At 34.3% G+C, this 21569-nt stretch overlaps 1 protein-coding gene across 1 annotated transcript; it reads right to left on the bottom strand.

The window, feature by feature from the left end:
- Window positions 1–1405: 1405 nt before the first annotated feature.
- On the bottom strand, window positions 1406–20926 carry LOC145597941 (translocon at the outer membrane of chloroplasts 64-like). Its single transcript, XM_081654224.1, has 13 exons — window positions 20573–20926; window positions 19649–19801; window positions 19067–19191; window positions 17909–18034; window positions 13990–14172; window positions 11307–11451; window positions 9541–9709; window positions 7875–8009; window positions 7548–7748; window positions 4691–4818; window positions 3976–4027; window positions 2565–2634; window positions 1406–2030 (listed from the first exon to the last, which is right to left on the bottom strand). Exons 1-13 carry the CDS (start codon window positions 20776–20778, stop codon window positions 1948–1950), a joined length of 1776 nt encoding a protein of 591 aa, XP_081510350.1. The 5' UTR covers window positions 20779–20926; the 3' UTR covers window positions 1406–1947.
- Between the last annotated feature and the right edge of the window lie 643 nt (window positions 20927–21569).

Here is a 21569-nt window from a genome sequence, read left to right as displayed (position 1 = left end):
CTCCCCTGAACCATCATCTTCGATCCAAACCCCATAATTCTGATCTCATTCCCTTCCCCCCACACCAGAAACATTCCCCTCTCCCCTCACCAATCATGCTTAGACACGTGTCAAGTAACTTTGTTGATCAGTTTGGGATTGAAGAAAGAAGCCGATTGTAAAAATTATAATCATTGCAAAAGAATTAAAATTTGGGAATATCTAAAGTAAATCAAACAAAGTTGGAATTATTAAAGTATATATTTTAATTTTTAATACTACCTCCGGTTCGATTTACTCGCAACAAAGGACATGTTTGCGGAAACCAAGACAAAAGATTGAAAAAATGATTAAGGAAAAATAAGAGTATGCTTAACTATTAATCCAACCCAACAAAAAAAAAACAAATTCAACCTTAATTAAATTAAATAACCCACCACCACCAAGCATCACCCAAACCACCCACCACCACCCAGCACTGTTGACGCACCACCACCACCTCACTCACCCAGCAACCTGCCAACCTACCACCAGCCACCCACGAACCAAGCAACTCGCCAACCCACCACCACCACCCCACGCACTCAAAAACCCACGAATCAAGCCACCCCACGAACCCAACAACCCGCCCACTACCACCACCCCACTAACCCAGCAAACCACCCACTACCACCACCCCACGCACCCACCCACGAACCCATCACAACGACACCGCTGATCCGAACCCACGAATCCAGCACAAGGATGCCGCTGATCTGCAATCATGAAACCCAGCACCACGTCGCCGATCTTCAACCACAAAACCCAGCACCACCAACTCACCAAACCAACGAAACCTACCCAAAAACCTAACCCACAAAACCCGCCGATCTAAACCACCATGCCCGACCCACATAACCAAACCCACGACGGCGCCGATCTGCAACCCACGAAACCTAACCCACCACGCCGCCGATCTGCAACCCCCATCGCTCTTAACACCACGAAGCCACCATGAATGGGGTTGGAGGAGGAGAGAGAAAAATAGTAGGGATGAGAGTTTAATTAATTAAGCTTGGGGTTTAATCTAATGAAATCAGATTTGTAATTTAATAAGGTTGTTTACAAAAAAAAGTAAGGGTATATTAGTTAATTATCACCCAAAAACATACTAAAAAAGGAAAGAAACAAGTTTGTTGCGAGTAAATTGAACCGGAGGTAGTATATATATTGCTTTTCATATAAGTATGTTTACAAAAAAAATAAAAAAATAAAAAATAAATAATAAAAAAAAAAATTAGCATACTTCATAAACATTGGACATTTAGATCTCAAAAAAGTCAGCTGTAATTTTTTTACTTCACCAATATATATCACATCTCAAATTTATATTTTAATTAAATCTAAAAATCGTGATCGGATTTAAATTAGAGCAACCTAAGTCAGATTAATTAAAAAATATATATATATATAAATCAGTTTGATTCAAATCAGATCAATAGAATTACGATGAACTAATCACAATGCAGCTGTAGCCTAAAATCAATATGATATAACAGACAACAGATCCGCAATTGCCAGTGTAAAATTAGGATTCACAGGATCTCCATGAACTGTGAAGGATTATTGAAAACTTTAGTTTAAAAATTGTACTCGAGCACCAAATCAACAGGCTGCCACAATACCTCACTATAAAGTTGCATATAAAATTACTTGGGCTAGTCTGCAGATAACTTCTGGGAACAAATTGCTCAAATGAGAGAAGATGCCGTATATACTACTCATCTCAGGCGAAAAATACTTGTCAGCCTTCCAGGATGCCCCCAGGACAAAATGCTGCCCAAGTTACCTCAGCCATACCAGACAACTATTGGAGTGAGAACCCAGGCGGTCTTACCAAAATACTGACCCCTTAAGAAAATGTTTGTACGCTCTTCAACACCTTCAAAGTTGAAGCTTGAGGAAACTTGATCCTCCTAAGTCCTAAACCTACTGGAATAAGTTCTTCAGTCTTTCCATGGATACAGCTGCTCTTTTGTTTGTCGGTTCAAGAACAAGGGCATATCTGAAATCTGCAAAACAGGACATTATTTTATTCGTTATTTTCTGAATGACAGCACATGCTAGATTGCCACAAAGCTCTTTACACAACCTGCATTTTTCTACTTAGATTGAGTAATAGGATGGGTGGAAATAATCAACCTAGAACAGTTAGAAATTTGTCATATCTTTAGGTATTAAATGTTGGGGCAATTTGGCAATTCCTTCTGAACAATGGTATCTCTAATTACTATGCATCATTTATGATTTACTATAAGAATCATAAGTTGGCAATTGTATAACAAAAACACTACAGATGACAACATGCTGCTAACTAGAAACAATTCTACAAAAGTCACTTGTAACTCAGTATCTAGTGTTAAAATTCAAAGCCATAGTTCAATTTCCAAACAACAAAAGCAATACTCAGGAGGCAAACACAACTCTCCTTAGAAAAAGGGGGTTATTAGGGGCCATGCTTTGTTTTTTTTTTTTTTTTTTGGGGGGGTGGGGGTGGGGGCAGAGCAGGGAGGGGGGGAGGGTGTAAATGGAAGATTGCAACACACCTTCAATTGCCCCTTTGTAATAGCCAAGCATTTCTCTTGCTGTCCCTCTACGTAAATATGCCTTCACATTCTGCACAAGTACGACATATAAAGGCAGAGAAACAATTTACTTCAATTCTTGGATGCAAGCAAGATGGCAATGTGAAAAACAGGGAAATGAAATTCTTATGACTAGGAGCAATTCAAACACAGAGAACTTGCACTTAAGTATTTGAGAATATTATAACTATGGTCTAATTTTTCACAGTAATTCACATAAAATTCTGGATTTGATGTGCTACAAAATGTTTATTGTCCATGCAAATGTTCATATTAGACAATTTGTTCAGATTGGATCCAGAAGTACTTGTCCAGAATACAGATGTATAAAATCTGCTACATTTGGAGAACTAGTATTTATTACACCAAAAAAAAAAAAAAAAAAAAAACCCATTAATAATTGGTTAAGTACATCCTTATGGCCTAACCCATGTGCCACCTAATGAACCACCTAGCAAGCCAACATATGACCTCACATACCTCTACTCCTAAAGGTGACAACCTCTCATAACTCAAAAACACAAGTGTTCACATGCCCTTCCCTCAACTTTCTGCCTCTCACAAACCCATATGTTACATATTATACAAAAACCTAAGATGCCATGAATTGAAGCAACTTCCATTTACTGCCATGATGAGTACTAAGCTTCAGCTACTTCATCCATAGCAGTGGCCTCGTCCAAACCTACGATGCTCGTATCCATGTCCGATACTTGACCCTTCCAAATGGAAATGGAATGGATGCTTCAAGTTCGTCCATAATCAGAAAAATTAATGCTTCCCTACTAATATATAAATCAATAAATGTATAACAAAGAAAAGTATCCTTATACAAGAGTATACCTACATAGCATCGTGTTGATTTCAGCTAATGAAATGTCAATATTTTGACACACCTATCTAACAAAGAAAATTACTTTTAAGATTTCAGTCACCATATTGAGGTTCACAATTGAACACTTGCTCAAAAACCGTCTCATTCTCAAACTATAACATATAAACAAGACAGAAAACTTACTAGATAAACTACAAAAGCCAATTTCTAACAAATTATGCAAAATTGTAAGAATATCCCCATGAAGGTGTCTACAGTTTCCTCATTTCATATGACTACAGGTGATTTCAGAAGGCATTCTTTAGTTATCTTCAAAAGACTAAAACTTAATTTCTAGCCAGCAATAACTTCATCAATAAGTCATTTGATCTGTAGACGAACAAAGATATTTCAAAAAAGTAATGCCTTATTCATCAGGGTAAATGATGATGGGGACGACAAAACCTGCTATTGGTAATATAAAACAATAAGAAGTTTCAAAAATTAAACAGGTGATACACAAGAGGTGATTGACCTTTTATGACAGAATTTACATACCTTCCTATCAAGGTCTATGGCTTTCGTGCAATCCGCTTCTGCTTGGACAAAGCTGGTGCCAGGAGAATTAGCATCGAGTGAGCATTATGACATTTTAGTGACTATATAATGAACATCTAGCTAATATTTATAGACAAATAATAACTTTGCTCTGTAGAAATTAAAAGGTGGGTGGGGATTTGGGAAGAAAGTATATTGTAAAAGAAATGGAAACCGAGTCCTTTCAGACCAATTTTTCTTTTAGTACATTAGATTCTGCGAGCTGTTACCATCAAGTTTTTTGGCTTCTCAATATCCCAATTAATTTTACAAACAAGTGCAATCAGTCACCCACTCACCCATATGGGATACATCATACAAATTGCTTGAAAGACGCATCGTATTTTCCCTAATTGAAGATAAATTCTTTTACAACTATAATTTACAGGCTTTTGTTACAAAAGTCATTTTCAACATTAGCAACAATGTTACCCCAATACCTTTAGAAAGGCTCAAGTCTAGAGTGAGGTAAAGGTGAGGAGAGAGTAGGCTATAAACAAGTTTCCAATTGATTCAAAATGCAATGTACTTTCAGATGAGTAACATATTCTAACTTGGTCAATTAATTAAAAAAATGTCAAGAATTTTTTTGGGAGAACTGGAAAAGTAAAGTATATAAGATAAATATACCAGTTTGAGAAAAATAGCTATCAATTCCAAAATATTTAATAAGTACCTCCCAAGCTCAAGATATGCTGCAGCTCGGTTACTATAGTATGTTGCATTACTTTCATAGAGCTTGATCGCTTCACTGTAAAAACCAATAGCCTTTTGCCATTGCTTTTCTTTGAATGCTTGATTTCCCTGTATCCATGTTAAAAAATAAAAAATTTAAGTTTTAGGGTAAGTTATTACGAAATAGAGCATTGCTACAGATACTATAAGAAAATCCTTTCCCCTCATTGAACTCCCATTAGGAATTTCAAAGTACTGGCCAAGCAACATCCAAGTTATTGGGTTCACTTGAAATCACTTACCCAAGTACAATAATATTGATCACATTCAGATCTATGCTTGAAATATACTAAAGAAGAAAAACGAGTACAACCGTTAATGAGCTGACCATTCCAAGGATGGAGCTTGATGTAGCAACTTTCACATTCAATTCTTACATCTTAAAACTTCCAATATTTTACATTTAGGATCCTTTTTTATTGGCAGAAAAATCACATTTTTTTAATTAAATTTTATTTAAATTTTTTTGGCAAAGAGAGTTGCAATGAGAGGCCTCATCAAGATGGAACTTTAGATGGAAGCATCGAGTATGGGCTTTCGGGCCTCAAAGGCAAATAAGTAAAATGCGAAGTAAAATAATATATCCTTTCTTGTATACTTTGTAGAATTGCCAATAAATAGAAAAATATGAGGACACTAAGAGGTGCAAGTTAGCAATTCTGAAACTACAATATGCATCAAAATATTTAAATGATTAGAAAGATGAAAGAAGAAAAGGTTAACCTAAGATTGCATCACGGAAATTTAAAGGAACATACAAGGAGATTTTGCACCTACAGATTACTTTAAAAACTTGTATTCAATTACAATACTTGTTGCAAGGGTTTATGTCAATGTAGATGTAAACTAGAAATCTTGAAAAGTTGGAGTATCCGACTTGGAAGGAATCGTAGAGCACAAGATAGGTACAATGGTGGTCTGGACCAGAAGCTCATCCAAAAGGTCAAATTGTAACTCCATTGTTCCTTGATGATGTAACCGATTTAGTATTGACACAAAACAGGTATAATAACACCAAGATGTCATATGAAACATGTAGGCAACATAAAAGCCAATAAATAAGGAACCACTTCACCAAGTTTAAACTACTAAAGAAAGCCCTAAGGTGACATTACGTCACGTCCATGTGTATTGACACCGGCATCGTGCCTTTTGTTTCTATTAATGACGATGGCATAAGCCAGGTGCCAAAGGGCTTGTGAGCACAAAGCAACACAAGGGAGTGTTAAATTGGAAGTCAGTCTTGCTATTGGTGACAAGAGTGGAGTCGAGGGTCAATCAGGATTTGTGATGGCCAAGATCGTTGAGGCACATGCAAATCCGACGAGTTCAATATGTTTAAGGTACTTACAAGTATACTCATGAGCTTTTAAACATGCGACGATACAACATCAAAAATAAACCAAGAGGCAACAATAGGTAGGAAGCTTAAATTTCATGAATCACTTGAACCCTAAAGAGCTTCTTTAAGGACATACATGGTACAGAGTAGTTCTCACACCAATGTTTCTTCTATAGCCTTTTTATACTAGTTTAACTCTACCACTCTGACTATTTAAGCTTCATTTATTGGCTCAACTCTTGCTTCCTTCTCTATTGCCAAAGTTTATAAAGATTAGGTGCTCTATGACATGTTGCCTAATAATGCATGTCACTTGTTAGCGTTGTTATTGCAACTGATCTCAGATTGTACATGGTGAAAAGGAACTTTTAACTATTTAAGTCTAGCAAAGAGGAAGATAATGCTAATTTCCCTGTACTCTATACCTAATTGTAGCAATCCATGGAAACAATAAGTCCATGAGATGGAGATTAGAGAAGGAGAAAAAGCTAGAGCTATCTTTTCAATTTACCTATTAAGGAAACACATTATAATAATATAATGAGAGAGAGAATCATCTTAGATTTAATATGGGTACGGTGCTCAAAGACAAAAGGGTACCACAAATGAGGTGCAAGCAAGGGTGCATGCATCACATAGGCAAGGCATATTTTTTTGTAAAATAACATATTTTTAAATTTTGTTCAAGAGTTAGGTATCATGCATCTATAATAAGAATGAAAAGATGGTTGAATAACAAAAGAATTTAAAGTTTTATGAGAAATTTTACTGTGCCTATAAGGTTGATGCCACTGCGAATAGTTTGTATGTTGGAAGAAAAAGCATTTTCAATATCAAAACCAATCTTAAGAAAGATATCTAAGCAAGTAGAAGATTGAAATGCATAATCAGATTCAATATGAAATTGTAACTTGTAAAAAAAATTGAACTTAGAGTAGGTTTTACATTTGCCAATATTAAATTCTGACAAGGGCTGGCACAAAATTTAAGTTTGGGTTATTCACATTGTAGTCTTGTAGGGTATCTTCTCATTTTGATTAGCGTACCTAGGGGATAATTAACAGTCTCCTGAAAACTGTATCCCCATTCTTCTATTCATGAGAATTAAGAAGGAAACCACCTACCTGACCGTGGGCCATCACTTATAATTTATCTGTCATTGGAATTTGTTAAACTTCAGTAATTAGATACAAATTAATCTAAAATAAATTATATTTGTGAATAGAACTTGGGCAGCGTTTCTCTTAACTTATTTACCTTGAAACTAATTTTTTTAGTGAAAAGACTAAAGTAATAGTGTTCAAAGTTCTTTAATCCACACTTTTGACTCTTTAAATTACACGACAAGCCAAATGACTGAAGCATCTATTATGTCCCACAAGCACACATGGTCATTAAGTACAGCCAATTATACCGTCATAAACAAGAAACTGAACATGGGAATAAGCTGGTTGACCTTTTCTTTTGCAAGCTCTGCAGATCTTTCCCGGCTGTATGAATTGGATGTAGATTTCGTTTTAGAAACAACTTCTACTTGCTCCTGGATATTTGAATACATGGTTTGTACAGTGTCAAGCAAGAATCTATCACCTCCATGCCTCGCTATAAATGACACTGAAAGTGGACACTTGTTATGATATCCAAGAGGTATCGTAACCTGCATTAAGTGACAAAACAAAGCATATAAAGAACTTGATTGCCTGAACAATCACAATTCACCACATAGAAGTCAATAATTTGTAAACCAAAGCCACAGAGAGAGATAGCAAATCCAATAGCTTACCTGACAGCATCCTGATAAGCTGGCAATAGATTGTAGACTATTTAAACGGCTTAAATAAGTTTCTGATGACATCTCTTTTCCACCAACTTTTTGGGGAGGATCAGCAAATGTAGGGATAACCAGCAATCCATCATCCTGCTCAAATAATCATCAACAGTAGATAAGTCAGCAGGTAGTCAGGCATTATCACACTTGAGCAAAGAATTCAAAGTAGCTCCACAATCGCTAATCACTACTAGCTCCATAGTCGACAATCAATATTACTAGTTCCATAGTCACCAATCTGGCCCACATAAATATATATCAAACCAATTAAGTGCAACTTCTACTCTGAGTAAAAGCTAGCTGAAGTGTTTATAATCACCCATCCAGTATACTGGCCTTCATTGGCGTCTAGCTAACCATCTTTATGGAACTATTCGCATGGAACAGACATTCATGAGTGATTCAGGAATTGGAACGTTATATTTTCCTGGAGGTGGTCACTAAGGTTTGCTTAGAGGCTTCCATTCAAGGCATATGACTAGCCAAGCCAGACTCACACCAGCTATTTCTTATCCAGAAGCTGCATAGAGCTGAAAGACTGAAACGTCCGAGAAGAGGCAATAACGAGAAATGTCAAACGTCAGGAATGTCCTCTTTTATCTTAGATAGATGGTATTTATAAACAAGCTTTGATCATGTGATCATCATCCAATCCACACAAACCAGGTGATATAAGTTTCGTGGATGACCAATCAAAAGTTTAGCCTTAACCCCATGGCGCTCACAACATTCTCTACACAATTATAGCCAGAATCATGTTAAGTCACTACCTCAACATCCTCAATTCCCTTTCTCTCTTTCCATGTGCCCTTCTTTCGTGTAAGATGCGGGAAAAATCCACTCAAGGCAGCTGACCAAGTCGAAAGTTAGAACTAAAGTTTGGATAGTGTCTGTCGACCGTCTCTCACAAATTTTTAATGCATATTACATTATTTCCCCTTGTTTTCTTCCTTTTTATTTTCATTAGATGTTCAATCTCCCTCTACTGGTAGGTTTGTGCCATTTCAATTCATTTGTTGGCTTTTTTTATTTGAACTCGAACTCCTATTGTTTAATCTTTATGTGTAGGAACACCTGGAAACACCTAGAGGCAAGCAAATAGCCTAGGAGTTCAAGAATGTGGAGCTAAAGAAGCAAAGAAGGTTTGAGGAAGAGAGAAAGCAAAGTGCAATTCAATTGCAAAGGGTCTACGTTGAAGAGCTATATTTTCCAAAGCACTTAGCACATAAAGGACAATTTCAAGTTGGAGGTAAAAGTTAGTCTCGATAGCTTTTCAACGATTGTAACAAGCCTGTTTTGAACAAGAATTGAAGAAATATGACCAGTAAAACTCAGCCTGCAATGTGAGCAGCCAATCAAGCTGGTAGGCCTATTTCAAAATTAAAAATTTTTGAGCAGCCAACAGGCTACTACTTGGGATTCGAAAACTTTTCTTTCAATTCTTACACCCATTAAACTTCCAATTTAAGAGACCTGCAAAAGGACCATGTACCTCAACTTCTAAGGGGGCTTATTATAGTTATATTAGTCCACTAGTTAGGTAATTAGAGAGGAACTTTTGAGAAAGTGGAACAACAATGGTTTAAACATGGATATTGGATAATCAAATGGGGATCCATACCTTCAAAAGAGAGTTGAGTGCAAGCCGCATTTCACTTTTAACTTGGTGCATCTTTTGAATCTCACTCTCATCAATCACATTACCTTCACGAAACAATGCTCTAATACTAGCACCTACATCAGGTTTCACTGAATTAATCCACTCTCCGTGATTTTCCTTGATCTCATACCTGTAATCAAAATTCAGATAAAGTAAATTAAACTAAATGAAAATCATTGAGTCTTCATTATTATCATTACCATTAGGGAAAGAGACATGTCCAAATAAAACACTAAATCTTCATAGAAAAGGGCAAGAAAAAACACCAGAGCTCTATACACAAAGATAGTAATATTAGTACGCTACACTTGATGGATTAATCACCCACTCAGAAATACATTACTAAGGTCCTGTTCACTTCACCTTATTTTTGCTGAACTAAAATTAATTAACCTAAACTTGAAATTATTTGTGCTGAACTTAAATTATTTTTACTGAACTGAAATTAATTTACTGAACTGAAATTATTTTTGCTGAAGTGAAATTATTTTTACTGATTTTCTATTACTCCCTCCATATTTAAATACTTGCTCCATTTCTTCATGCGCGTAGTTTTAGGAGAAATTGGAGAAAGTAATAAAATATGGAGGTAGTGGGGTAGGTGGAAGAATAACAAATTGTACAAAAACCAAAAGTAGTGGAGAGAATTGAAGGAGAGAGAATATGGAATTAATATTGTTGGGTCCACTAGGTGAGAGAAATTAATTATATATTGTAAAAGCTTTCTAAATAAGGAAATGGAGCAAATATTTAACAACGGCAAGAAAAGGAAAGTGGAGCAAGTATTTAAAAACGGAGGGAGTATATTTCTTCTTTAATATTACTGAATTTTATTGAATTGAACTTATTTTTACTGAACTAAAATTATTTTTACCTATTTTTTTTATGGTGAAGTGACCAGGGCCTAACATGGATAACATAAATTAGATAGAAGAATCCACCTAATTAGAGATACATTACTAAAATGGATAACAGAATTCTAATTAATACGTGTTCTCTAAATATTGCATCATTTGTGTTTATGAAATTAATATCACAATCCTCCTCTTCAACCTCAAATTATGATATGCAAGGAAAAATATAGTCATCTGGAGTATGGTCAGATTCGTCTCAATGTAAATTGACTTTTTATAATTTTTACTTTTTACAATTTAAGATTTTAAGGTGAAAAATGGTGCAGTGGGATGCACAAATATTATCCATGGAGCAACATTGGGGGAATAGAGGAAGTATAATAGACAAAATGAAAAAAGCATGTGATTGTTAGCTAAGTGTCACTGTAATCAACAAGTGAGGACCGTCTCAGTTAAATCCTTTACCATTGACACAGTATAAACTATAAACAGATGCTAATCTGCGTTCTTCAGAATGAGAGAATTTGAATATAGAAAAGCTCTAGGAGAAACCCTAATTTGTTTTTGCTAAATCTAATCAGAAGAATAATCTTATCATCCTGAAAGCATAATGTCCTTACAATAGAGCACATACAATCTCAACATCTATGCAGGAAGCCAGGAATAGATAATAAAAACAAACTAATGAAATGTGTATTAAAAGATAAGAATTGCATTAACATTTGTACTATTGCAAACAGCACTAAGGATGTCCAAATATCATCAACCCAAAAAGATTTACTAAACTCTACCATGATAGATAATCTCCACATAAATTTATAACAATAAATTACAAGCAAGCAAAATTAATGAGCTTTTATATGAAATGAATACCTTAGAAGGGACTGCATCACATGTGCAAGCAAATTTACTGTGGATGTCTGTACTTGATCATTATTTTTCTTAGCAGACAATTCCAACAAGTTTGAAACTTTTGAATTTAAGTATGCTCCGAGATTTTCATGCTTTAGTACTTGCCCTGAAATACTGCTAATTAAATTCATGGATACAGTCACATATAAAGAATGATGATGATGCTGCAACAACTAAGAACTTAAAGCCAACATTTAAACACCTGTTTTCAACAAGAACTTTCTGTACTTTGCCTTTCAGATGTTTCTAATTCATTGTACACAAGATAGATGATACTGTAATATTTTTTCATCACTAGCCCTCATACTTACAACTAGGGGTGTTCAAAAAAACCCGACCCGCTTGACCCGTCCCGACTACCCGAAGACCCGCAAAATTCCCGGCGGGTATTTTAACATTTTTTTCCAATTTTACGGGACGGGTACCCGACCCGCTAGAATTCTCAGTTCACGGGTCGGGTCATGGGACGGTCTGTTGAAGTCACGGGTACCCGCAATACCCGGTTTTTTAAAAAAAAAATATATAATTTTAGGGTTTTTTTGATTTTTTTTTTTCTCTCTCCTCCTTTCTTTCTTGTAGCCGTCCTCATTCCCCATCCTCTCCATTTTCTCTCTCCTCTTTCACTCTTTCTGAGTTCTCTCTCCTCCCTGCTTCTCTAACTTATCTCTCCTTATCACTCTTCCTCCCTCATCTAATCTCTTAAATAAAGGTTTATTCTATCATATCAATTATCAATTTATGTTTTGCCTCTTTTCAATTACCAAATTTGCTTTCCTCTGGGATCTTCGACGCCTACAAAAACGAAGATGAATTCGACAAATAGCTGTCAACAGATCTCTTCGTCTCTTAATCCCCTATTGAAATTCTTGTTTTAATATTTTTTTTTTATTCAAAAATACCATACTATGGAGTAATACACATTTTAAAAGTATCAACATTTTAAAAGTATCAACATTTTAAAAGTTGCTGATACTTTGGATTGGTATAATTCTTGTTGTTTTATTGTTGTTTCCATTGAATTAGGTAGACCCTGGTGTTTCTTTCAGCATACAACATTCGTCTAACCATAAGTAATATTTGTATAAATGATATTATACTGATGTTGAAGTTGTGATGTTATTTGTTTTTTTTTTTTTAATATATAATATAATTAAAAACCTTATAAATCGGGTACCCTATACCCGACCCGGGAAATTCGGGTACCCGATAGCCGGGTACCCGCTTTTCTCAGGTCGGGACATGGGTCGGTACTCTTAACTACCCGCAATCCCGGTTACCCGGGTTTTAGGGTACCCGAAATCCCGGGTACCCGGATTTGAACAGCCCTACTTACAACAAATACTGAGTGCACCTTCTCGAGTCAAGATTACTTCAATGATAATTTAGAGAATTGGTATTAATATAAATTGAATCTACATGCTATCGTCATGCCTTAAAGTATTCGAAAGTCAACAATTTAACATGAACCAAAGAGAAAAATAAACTTCCATGGTAAGAATAGAAAGAATGAGTACTCAGAATGATATGAACTAAATAATGTCTTAAGATGCTGAAGTGGGGCTGAGAAAACTAGCGTGTCAATCATGCTATACAAAAAAAAAAGAGAGAGTCAAAAAGTACAATTGAAACCAAATAAAGCCCCTAACACTCCAAAGACGTATGAATAGAGAGGTAAGGGGGAATAGAGAGAGATAGATGATATGTGACGAGGAAGAAACCAGAAAAGAGATAATGCCGACTAAAAATGTCAGCAACTATCACAAATAGTAAAATTGATAGCTATATTAGTTTCTGAGAACGACAAGGGCCACATAAAGATTGATCCACCAAAAAAACCATACCCTGAACTTTCAAACATAGATAGACTTTTAAGGACCCAATATAACATCCCATTTTGTAGACATTTTAGTATCCCACCCTAAACAATTTCACCATGAAGCACCCAACAAAGGTAGAAATGCCCAAATAGCGTTGGCAAAGCTGGCATCAGGAATGCTTTGAGTAAACAGCCTAATTCAAAACCCACTGAGCTTCTCAATCCATATATATCAAAATTTCCAAAATTATCTACAACTAGAAATCAATCCCTACTTTCACTATCTCTAATCATATTTAGCACTTTACTGAAAATACTCAACTCTTTATTTGATTTTGCTAACCCTGGGAAACTGTACCCATGTTGGACATAGGTACCCGAGTCCAAGTAACATAGATCATGCATCCCTGTCCCTGTAGACTATTACGTAACACCTTTAGATCCCTACAGCCCTTGTGCCACCTTTAGTCAGCAACCCATGCTCATCACAACTAGAATCCAGCGCAAAGTGTGCTTTCACTGCCTCAGTATGGCAACCAGAAAATACACATGCTAAATCCTCATCCCTTTATGTGAATTAACCAGAGCAGCAGTTAAGAGGTTTACAGGCTCCTCAACAACTATAGAGAGATCAGAAGGATCCCCTAATCATAAAATTCTAACGTAAAAACAGACCATAAAAGAATTAAAATGTAGAGGAGGAAAGGAAGGGGTTGAATTGTTACTTTCTCAGTGATCTATCAAAATATTATACAGCAATATTAGGTCAAATTTCAATGACTTAATCAAAATAAGACAGACAACTTCACAAAGGACATGAAAACATACTTCCAAACAGCTTTTCCGTAGATCTAATCACAGGCTGAATCACTTGATCAACAGGAAGTTTAATTAGCTCAAAGCAGTCATCAGCAATTATTATTTGCCTAGGACTTCGCTGAGCTGCAAATTGAAGTTTCATCACGACATGAACAGCACGCCGTAGCACGTCAGGATCCTTGGCACAAAAACCTGTGATATTCAAACAATAGAATAATTTAGTTGCCAATGTATATATATACTAACTCCTCAAATAATTCTCCTCTTAATTTCAGGAATGCATATTCACTATTTAGAGTAAATTTATATATCTGAAAGAAAAAAAAAATCCGATTGTGGGAGAGAGAGTTAGTGAGGGATTTCACATCACATCATACATGAAGAAAGAGAGCAAGGAGAGTTAGAGGAGGGAAACTAAAGGATGCTCATAATCATAGTACATGGTGCTCCATCCATTCTAGAAAGCTTGACTCAACTACTGTAGACACTTAGAACCCGGGGTGTCTACTATTCCTTCTGCTAACTAGAGAACACTCTCCTATGAAAGTTTCAAAAAACGAGTGGGTGAAATAGAAGGGTCAACTTAAGACATGAAGTAAAAAGTTGGTGGGAGTAAAATAACGGTGAATAAAGTTAAGAGAATGAGTGGAAATGTGTGAATAGTGTGGGTAAAAAGTCAAAGGAGTTTGCCAAAAGTGTAACAAAGTAGAAGTAAGTTAAAACTTTCCAAAACACCCCAAACGGAATGTGTGTAAACTATGAACATTATTCAAAAAATTTAGAAAAGGTGAATGTTTGGATGAAAAAAGTGGATAAAATATAAGGCGTAGAGTTAAAAGATGGGTGAGTGTAAGAAAGGTAAATAACGTAGGGGAGAGAATAGAAAAATGTAAAAATGGTAGAGAAAGAGTGATAAGATAGTATAGGGGATTTGCCAAAATGAAACAAAGTACTCCGTAGAAGTGAATGGAAAATAATTGAACATAAATGGGTACTTGGGTAGTAAGTAGAACCAAAATAAATTGAGAAGTTAATGATACAGAGTAAAAAATTTTAAGTGAGTAGAACAAAATGAAAAAAGACACATAGTGAGAAGTTTCTTAAAATGAAGAGGATGAGAAGGATGATGTGCAATTTGACTTAACTGAATATGCATATTTATTTCAAGTATAAGTGCAAAATTTGATTTTCAAGCCAACAATGTTTTCTGAAATTCTAGAGTTTAAACAATATGCACATTCTGCAACACTATAACATCAAATTGGGTTTTTCTCTCTCTCTCTCGGCTCGCTATTAATACTTCAACAATAAATTGAGGTAAGTGTTAAGTAATCAGTTCTATACTCGAAATTCGCTCAAAAAATTGGGGTTTTTCTAGACAAGCAAACGAACTCATTTTTTTTTACTGTTTTCAATGGCTAAAGGACGAAGGGAGTCGATGCTTGGACGCAAAACAACGTTTCCCATTACTTAGTGAAGTACAAACCTAAGTATGTTCTTCATTTGCTCAATTTGCGTATAAATTGTTAGCGTTTATCACCAAAAAACGACATAAAACAAACATAATAAACCTAATTGTTGTTGGTTGTTTGATGATTTTGAACTGTGATGGGTTAAATAATACATGCAAACTGGTTTGGATTGCTGAAAATTTTGATTGGAATTGTGAAATTAATGCCCTAGATTGTTGAATTTCTGAAAATTTAAATTTGTTTTTGTTGGTGTGTTTGTCAAGTTTTGCAATGGTGAATTCATCACTTCAATTATTGAAGAAATGGAAGAAGAACCCTAATTTACCTTTTCTTTGATCTGCTTTGGGTGAAAATTTGGTCTAATTTTTGATGGAGTGAATTGGGGAGGCTTGCCCTAGGATAATTATAGCAGGGAAATAAGGGAGCCAAACAAAAAAAAGGAGGGGAAAAACGTAACTGTGGGTTGCAAGTAGAAAAAGAAGTGAGTCAACGCCTAAAAGTGTTAGTCCATGCCGGAAAAGAGGGGCTAAGTTTCATTCAACAAAAAAAAAGTGATTGTGGTGGTTTTTTTTTTTCATAGAATGGTTTAAAAGGTTTTTTCTTGCAAAATGAGGCATTTAAAAGGTTTTTGCTGACAAATTTTCCTAATTTTTATCACAAGACTTTAAATCTATTTATCTTAATCGGACACATAAAATAACATCCTAAGGCCCTTTATGTAGGCAGTATAAATTCTAGAATAATCCAACAAAGAATCTTAATTAGCATAGAAAATAAACACCTAATTAGACTAAGGCTCCTAAAATAATAAAATACATCTTTTTTTTTTTCAAGAGTAAAATACATCTTTTTGACGCGTAAAACTTATCCTTAATGGACTAAGGCCCTGTTCTTTTGAGCTTCTGGGCTGGTAGAGCACAGCAGAGCAGATTTCAGCAGAGCAGAGCAGAGCAGAGCAGATTTCAGCACAGCAGAGCAGATTGAAGCAGAGCAGAGCAGAGCAGAGTAGAGCAGATTTCATTAATATTAATATTATTATTATTACTAATATTATTATAATTACTAATATTATTACTAATATTATTATTACTACTACTACTACTACTACTACTACTACTACTATTATTATTATTATTATTTTTTTTACTATTACTATTATTATTATTATTATTATTATTATTATTACTACTACTACTATTATTATTATTATTACTACAATTACTACTGCTACTACTGCTACTGCTACTGCTACTACTACAATCATTAAATTTTATTATTGAATATTAATTATAATTAATAATATTTATATTATTAAATATTAATTATATTATTATTATTAATATTATTATTATCAAATATTAATTATGTTATTATTAATATTATTATTATTAAATATTAATTATATTATTATTAATATTATTATTATTAAATATTAATTATTATTATTATTAAATATTAATATTTAATAATATTATTATTATTAAATATTAATATTTAATATTATTATTATTATTAAATATTATATATTATTATTATTAAATATTAATTATATATTATTATTATTAAATATTTATTATTATTATTAAATATTATTTATATATTATTATTATTAAATATTAATTATTATTATTAAATATTATTTATATATTATTATTATTAAATATTAATTATATATTATTATTATTAAATATTTATTATTATTATTAAATATTATTTATTTATTATTATTATTAAATATTAATTATTATTTTCATTAAGTATTAATTATTTATTATTATTATTATTATTAAATATACATTATTATTATAATAATTCAATATTAAGTATTAATTTTAAGCAGAGCAGAGCAGGGCACAGCAGGGCAGAGCAGAGCAGATTGAAGCAGAGCAGAGCAGATTTCAGCAGAGCAAAGCAGAGCAGAGCAGCTCTAAAGAACGGGGCCTAATAAAACCATGCAGAACTTCAAAATAAAACATTTAAAAGATATGAAGTATCCTAATTGGACTAGGATTATGCCTAGTAGCTTTTTAGCACATCAAGTGTCCTTCACCATCCAACTAACCTCGCACCAAAATAGTCGTATAATCAATACAAAGCATTACATGGATAGCTCAAAAAAATGTTGACTTTGAGTGTTGACGAACGTACTCAAATTCACATCGAGTAATTGTACATCTTATGAGTTCCATTAGTCTAACATATCCTTTCTTTCAATTTCAGACAAAAAAAAAAAAAAAAAAAAAAAAAAACAAATCAAGAGTTTGGGAAAAAAATTACCAAATCTTTATATTAAAATTCTTAAGCACGAAGCCTTACTAAAGTAGATCAATTTCATAACATCATCTTCCTCACAGCTATAGATTCCACTTTGTAAGTATAATTCTCTAGGTATATCAACCACATAATAACTAATATAGATATATAAATATTTTATCAAGAAACTAATAAACACATACCTATTGTATCAAGACTTGGTGAGATAGGAATAATCCCTGATTGTGAAATAGACCCATGTGATGCTCTAAATCCAATAACACCACAAAATCCAGATGGCAATCGAACACCACCAACAGCATCAATACCTGCCAACATAGTAACCTATAATCAATAAGGCTATATGAAAATTTACATAATATGTCCAAAGAACATAGGCTGCATAAAATCTCCACCTCTTAAAGAAGATAACAAAAAAAAAAAAAAAAAAATTGCAAGGAATCAAGGTTGTTTGGAAATAAAAACCACATTAAAAGTTCAAAGAATTTGCAAAAGATATATTTAATGAAGATACTAAGCTTTTTAATTTTCTGCATTACCATCCTCAAACTCCTCTCACCACAATATTACGATAATCACACAATATGGTGGTAAACTGATTCTAGCTCAAGGTAAAACCAAACTTAATCGGCTAATCCACCATTTCTCACTGAAGGGTGATCTAAAAGTGTGAAAATCTTCCCCTTATCCTATTTTCAATGGCTACCATAGATATTGGGTCTTTCCTAATCAGCCATGATACAGATGGCCTTCACAAGCAGGCTTCATCAAATTTAATGAAAAGGGATTGGGAAAAAGCAATCAACAGGCTGGTCATGTTAATAAATGGCTAGTGGAGGCAAAAGGAGCGCCTCTGAAAAACTTTAGTTGAATGGACTGATTATAATTTAACCAGCCGCTATAGCAATTAGCTCCTCACATAACCATGAATAATATTTGCAACCCATGCTGCTTCTCAAGTCACAACCCTTTTAATGTTGTAAAGGGTAAAATAAGTTGAACATATCTCTACATATCCCCAAAAAAAAAAAAAAAAAAACAGGTTTCTATGTTTTTTTTAACAGTAAGATACGGGGGGGTGCCCCTCCTATCACAAGAGGGGTGGGGTGAGGATCTAACCCAGGTCACTCCTAGGGGAGATGGAGGGACAAACCATCCCTCCACTCCATGATCCTCAAAATCAAAAACGTTTCTACCTAAGATAAGGAATTCCACTATTTCAAAAGATGACGACAAATGTCATATTTATATAACCATTAACAAATATACTTCCCATTCTAGCATCAGCCTGCTAAGATGCAAGAGTTCCATATCAAAAAGATAGTTCTTATGCAGCTCACCCACAGAGAAGTCAACAAGGTTAGCAGCAACGGAAACAGCAGCTCCACTACAAGATCCCCCAGGAATTCTATCGCGGACGCCAGGATTTGTTGGTGTACCATAGTGCTTATTTTCTCCAATGACACTGAAAATATTAAATGCTGAACGTGAACAAAACAAAACACAAAAATGCCCTTCTAAGGTATGATCTTTCAAACACTAAAATTCTAAGAGATACAGATTAACAGATAGCATAAAACGCTTTCAACACATATCAATGGTTTATCCATAGAACTAGACCACGATATCAAGGAATTGATTGTCATACTCTGTGAGCTCACCAAAAATTAAGATAAAGAATAAGAGGCACAGTTTTCTCAGAAATTTAATATTATTATTGGAGTATAGATACACTTGCAGCCACAAAGCCTTGATCCCGAAATGATAGGGTCGGCCAAATTCAATCGTAAGCATAAGCATATAGGTATTCCTCTGTGTTTTAAAATTTGTGAAAAATAACATCTTCATAACAACGTTTATGGAACATGGATCACAAAATGCCATATGAGAATTTGCAGAAAACCCAAAAAGTAGTAAAGAACCTATATGCCATCTCATCGATAATAGTCTTCCCAATACATGTAGCACCACCATCAACCAGAGTTGACACCACAGATGCAGTCCTTGAAGCAACCTCATGAGTCCTAGCCCAATCTGGATTACCAAAGCCGGTCACATGTCCCTCAATGTCAATTCTGCAATAATATGAGGAAAAAAAACATCAGTGCTTGAAAAGATGATGACCTTCAATATATGACAATGACATGAAATGAAGTTGTGCCAGTAACAATACATGAAACTAATATGGCAATGACCTTCATTATAAGGCTCTATTTGGTTTGACGAAAACCATTTTTAATGGAAAAGTGATTTTTCCTGGAAAACATATTTTCAAGGAACTCCACAATTGCAAATTAATAATCCTTTATTTGTTTCCTTAGAAGAAAAGTTACAGAGATACTGAAAATGGGGGTGGAAAGGTAAGGTTGGATGAGACTAAAGAAAATAAGAGGTACGGAAGAGGGAGGAAAATGTGATTTCCCTTGTCTTGTAACGAAAATGGTTTCCACAATTGACAGTGTAGTTTTCCACCATCTAAAATATTGTTTTCCACCGTTTCACAAACCAAACAAAGGAAAATGAGATAAAATGAGAAAATCATTCTCCATAAAAAAAAATAACAACATAATTACAAGACAACACGTAAACTCCTGCAAATAATTTACTAGAAGAACCCACCTTAACAAACAACATAGTAGTGCAATTGCCTAATTGGTATCATCAAAAACACAAAATTAATCCATCAAATTCCTTAAATAAATAAAATACTAACCAAAACTTATCAAAGTCTCCAACTAAGCAAACAATTTCCAATACATGTTATCGATTAAAACTAATTAAACCCATTAAAGCATATTTAAGTATGAATAATTTGAACCAGAAAAACGAAGAAATTAAGCACTTACAAATCAGAAACTGCGAAAGTAAGATTAGTAAGGGGGTGGGGAGCTTTCGGAGGAGCAGGTTGAGGAGGAGGAAGAAGTTTAAGTTTCTGAATGAATGCTCCAAAGTCTTCTTTGACGGCCTTTTTGAGCTTTTGTGTCATAAGCAAAATAGTACCAGCCAATCCCAATCCAAGCATCACCCATATATTAGCAGAAGAAGACGCCATTGATAAGAGCTTGAGGAGAGAGAATTTCGAGAAGAGGTTCACTGTATTTGTAGGTTGTTTAAGTTGGATGGGGTTTTGGGGTTGAGGTAGAGAGAGGCCTCTTGTTTGTGGTCGTTCTTGAGAAGTGAAAAATTACAAAATTAAATGACACAAACATCTGCGATACATCTATAAACGCAATCGGTAATCGGCAATACGGCATCGACTTTGGTTTATGAACATACTAGGTTAATCTTTAGTTATATACTCAAAACGTGGTTTTTTTTAAACACGTAAGACGAGCCATTTTCGATCATTTTTTGTCAATTCTGATCTCAAATTGGACTCGTAGAGTTAAAGCGCCCCCTTTACCCCTAAAGAACATGTGTTTGACACGAAAATCGAAGAATTAAAAAAATTCCGTTAGGTTTTTGACGACAGGTGATAAAAAACAACTTTTAATTTTTTATTTGGTGGTAAAATAAAAGTTTTAGAAGTTTTGCTGGTAAAAAAAAAAAAATTTATTTTTTTTGGGTGGTAAAAGTCAAAAGATCCTAAATAAAATAGGCATTTTTGGGAGTATTCGGCGCGCCACGTAAGAAAAGGTATTATTTTAACCAACGAAAAATTAGATAAATAATTTGTTTTAAAATTAATAAATCCACTTGCCATCTAAGCAAAAGTGACGAATAAGATATAAGAATTTTTCCACCTAGGTAAAAACAACGAATGGTGAATAATTACAATTTAAATTATTTAAAAAAAACTAATAATTGTCTTTTTTACACATATGGATGCAAATCTTTGATCGC

This window comes from Chenopodium album, chromosome 20, assembly GCF_948465745.1.
Source record: "Chenopodium album chromosome 20, dcCheAlbu1.1, whole genome shotgun sequence".
NCBI classification, from domain to species: Eukaryota; Viridiplantae; Streptophyta; class Magnoliopsida; order Caryophyllales; family Amaranthaceae; genus Chenopodium; species Chenopodium album.
The sequence above is the reverse complement of the archived record's forward strand: the minus strand, read 5'-3'. Positions and strand labels throughout refer to the sequence as shown.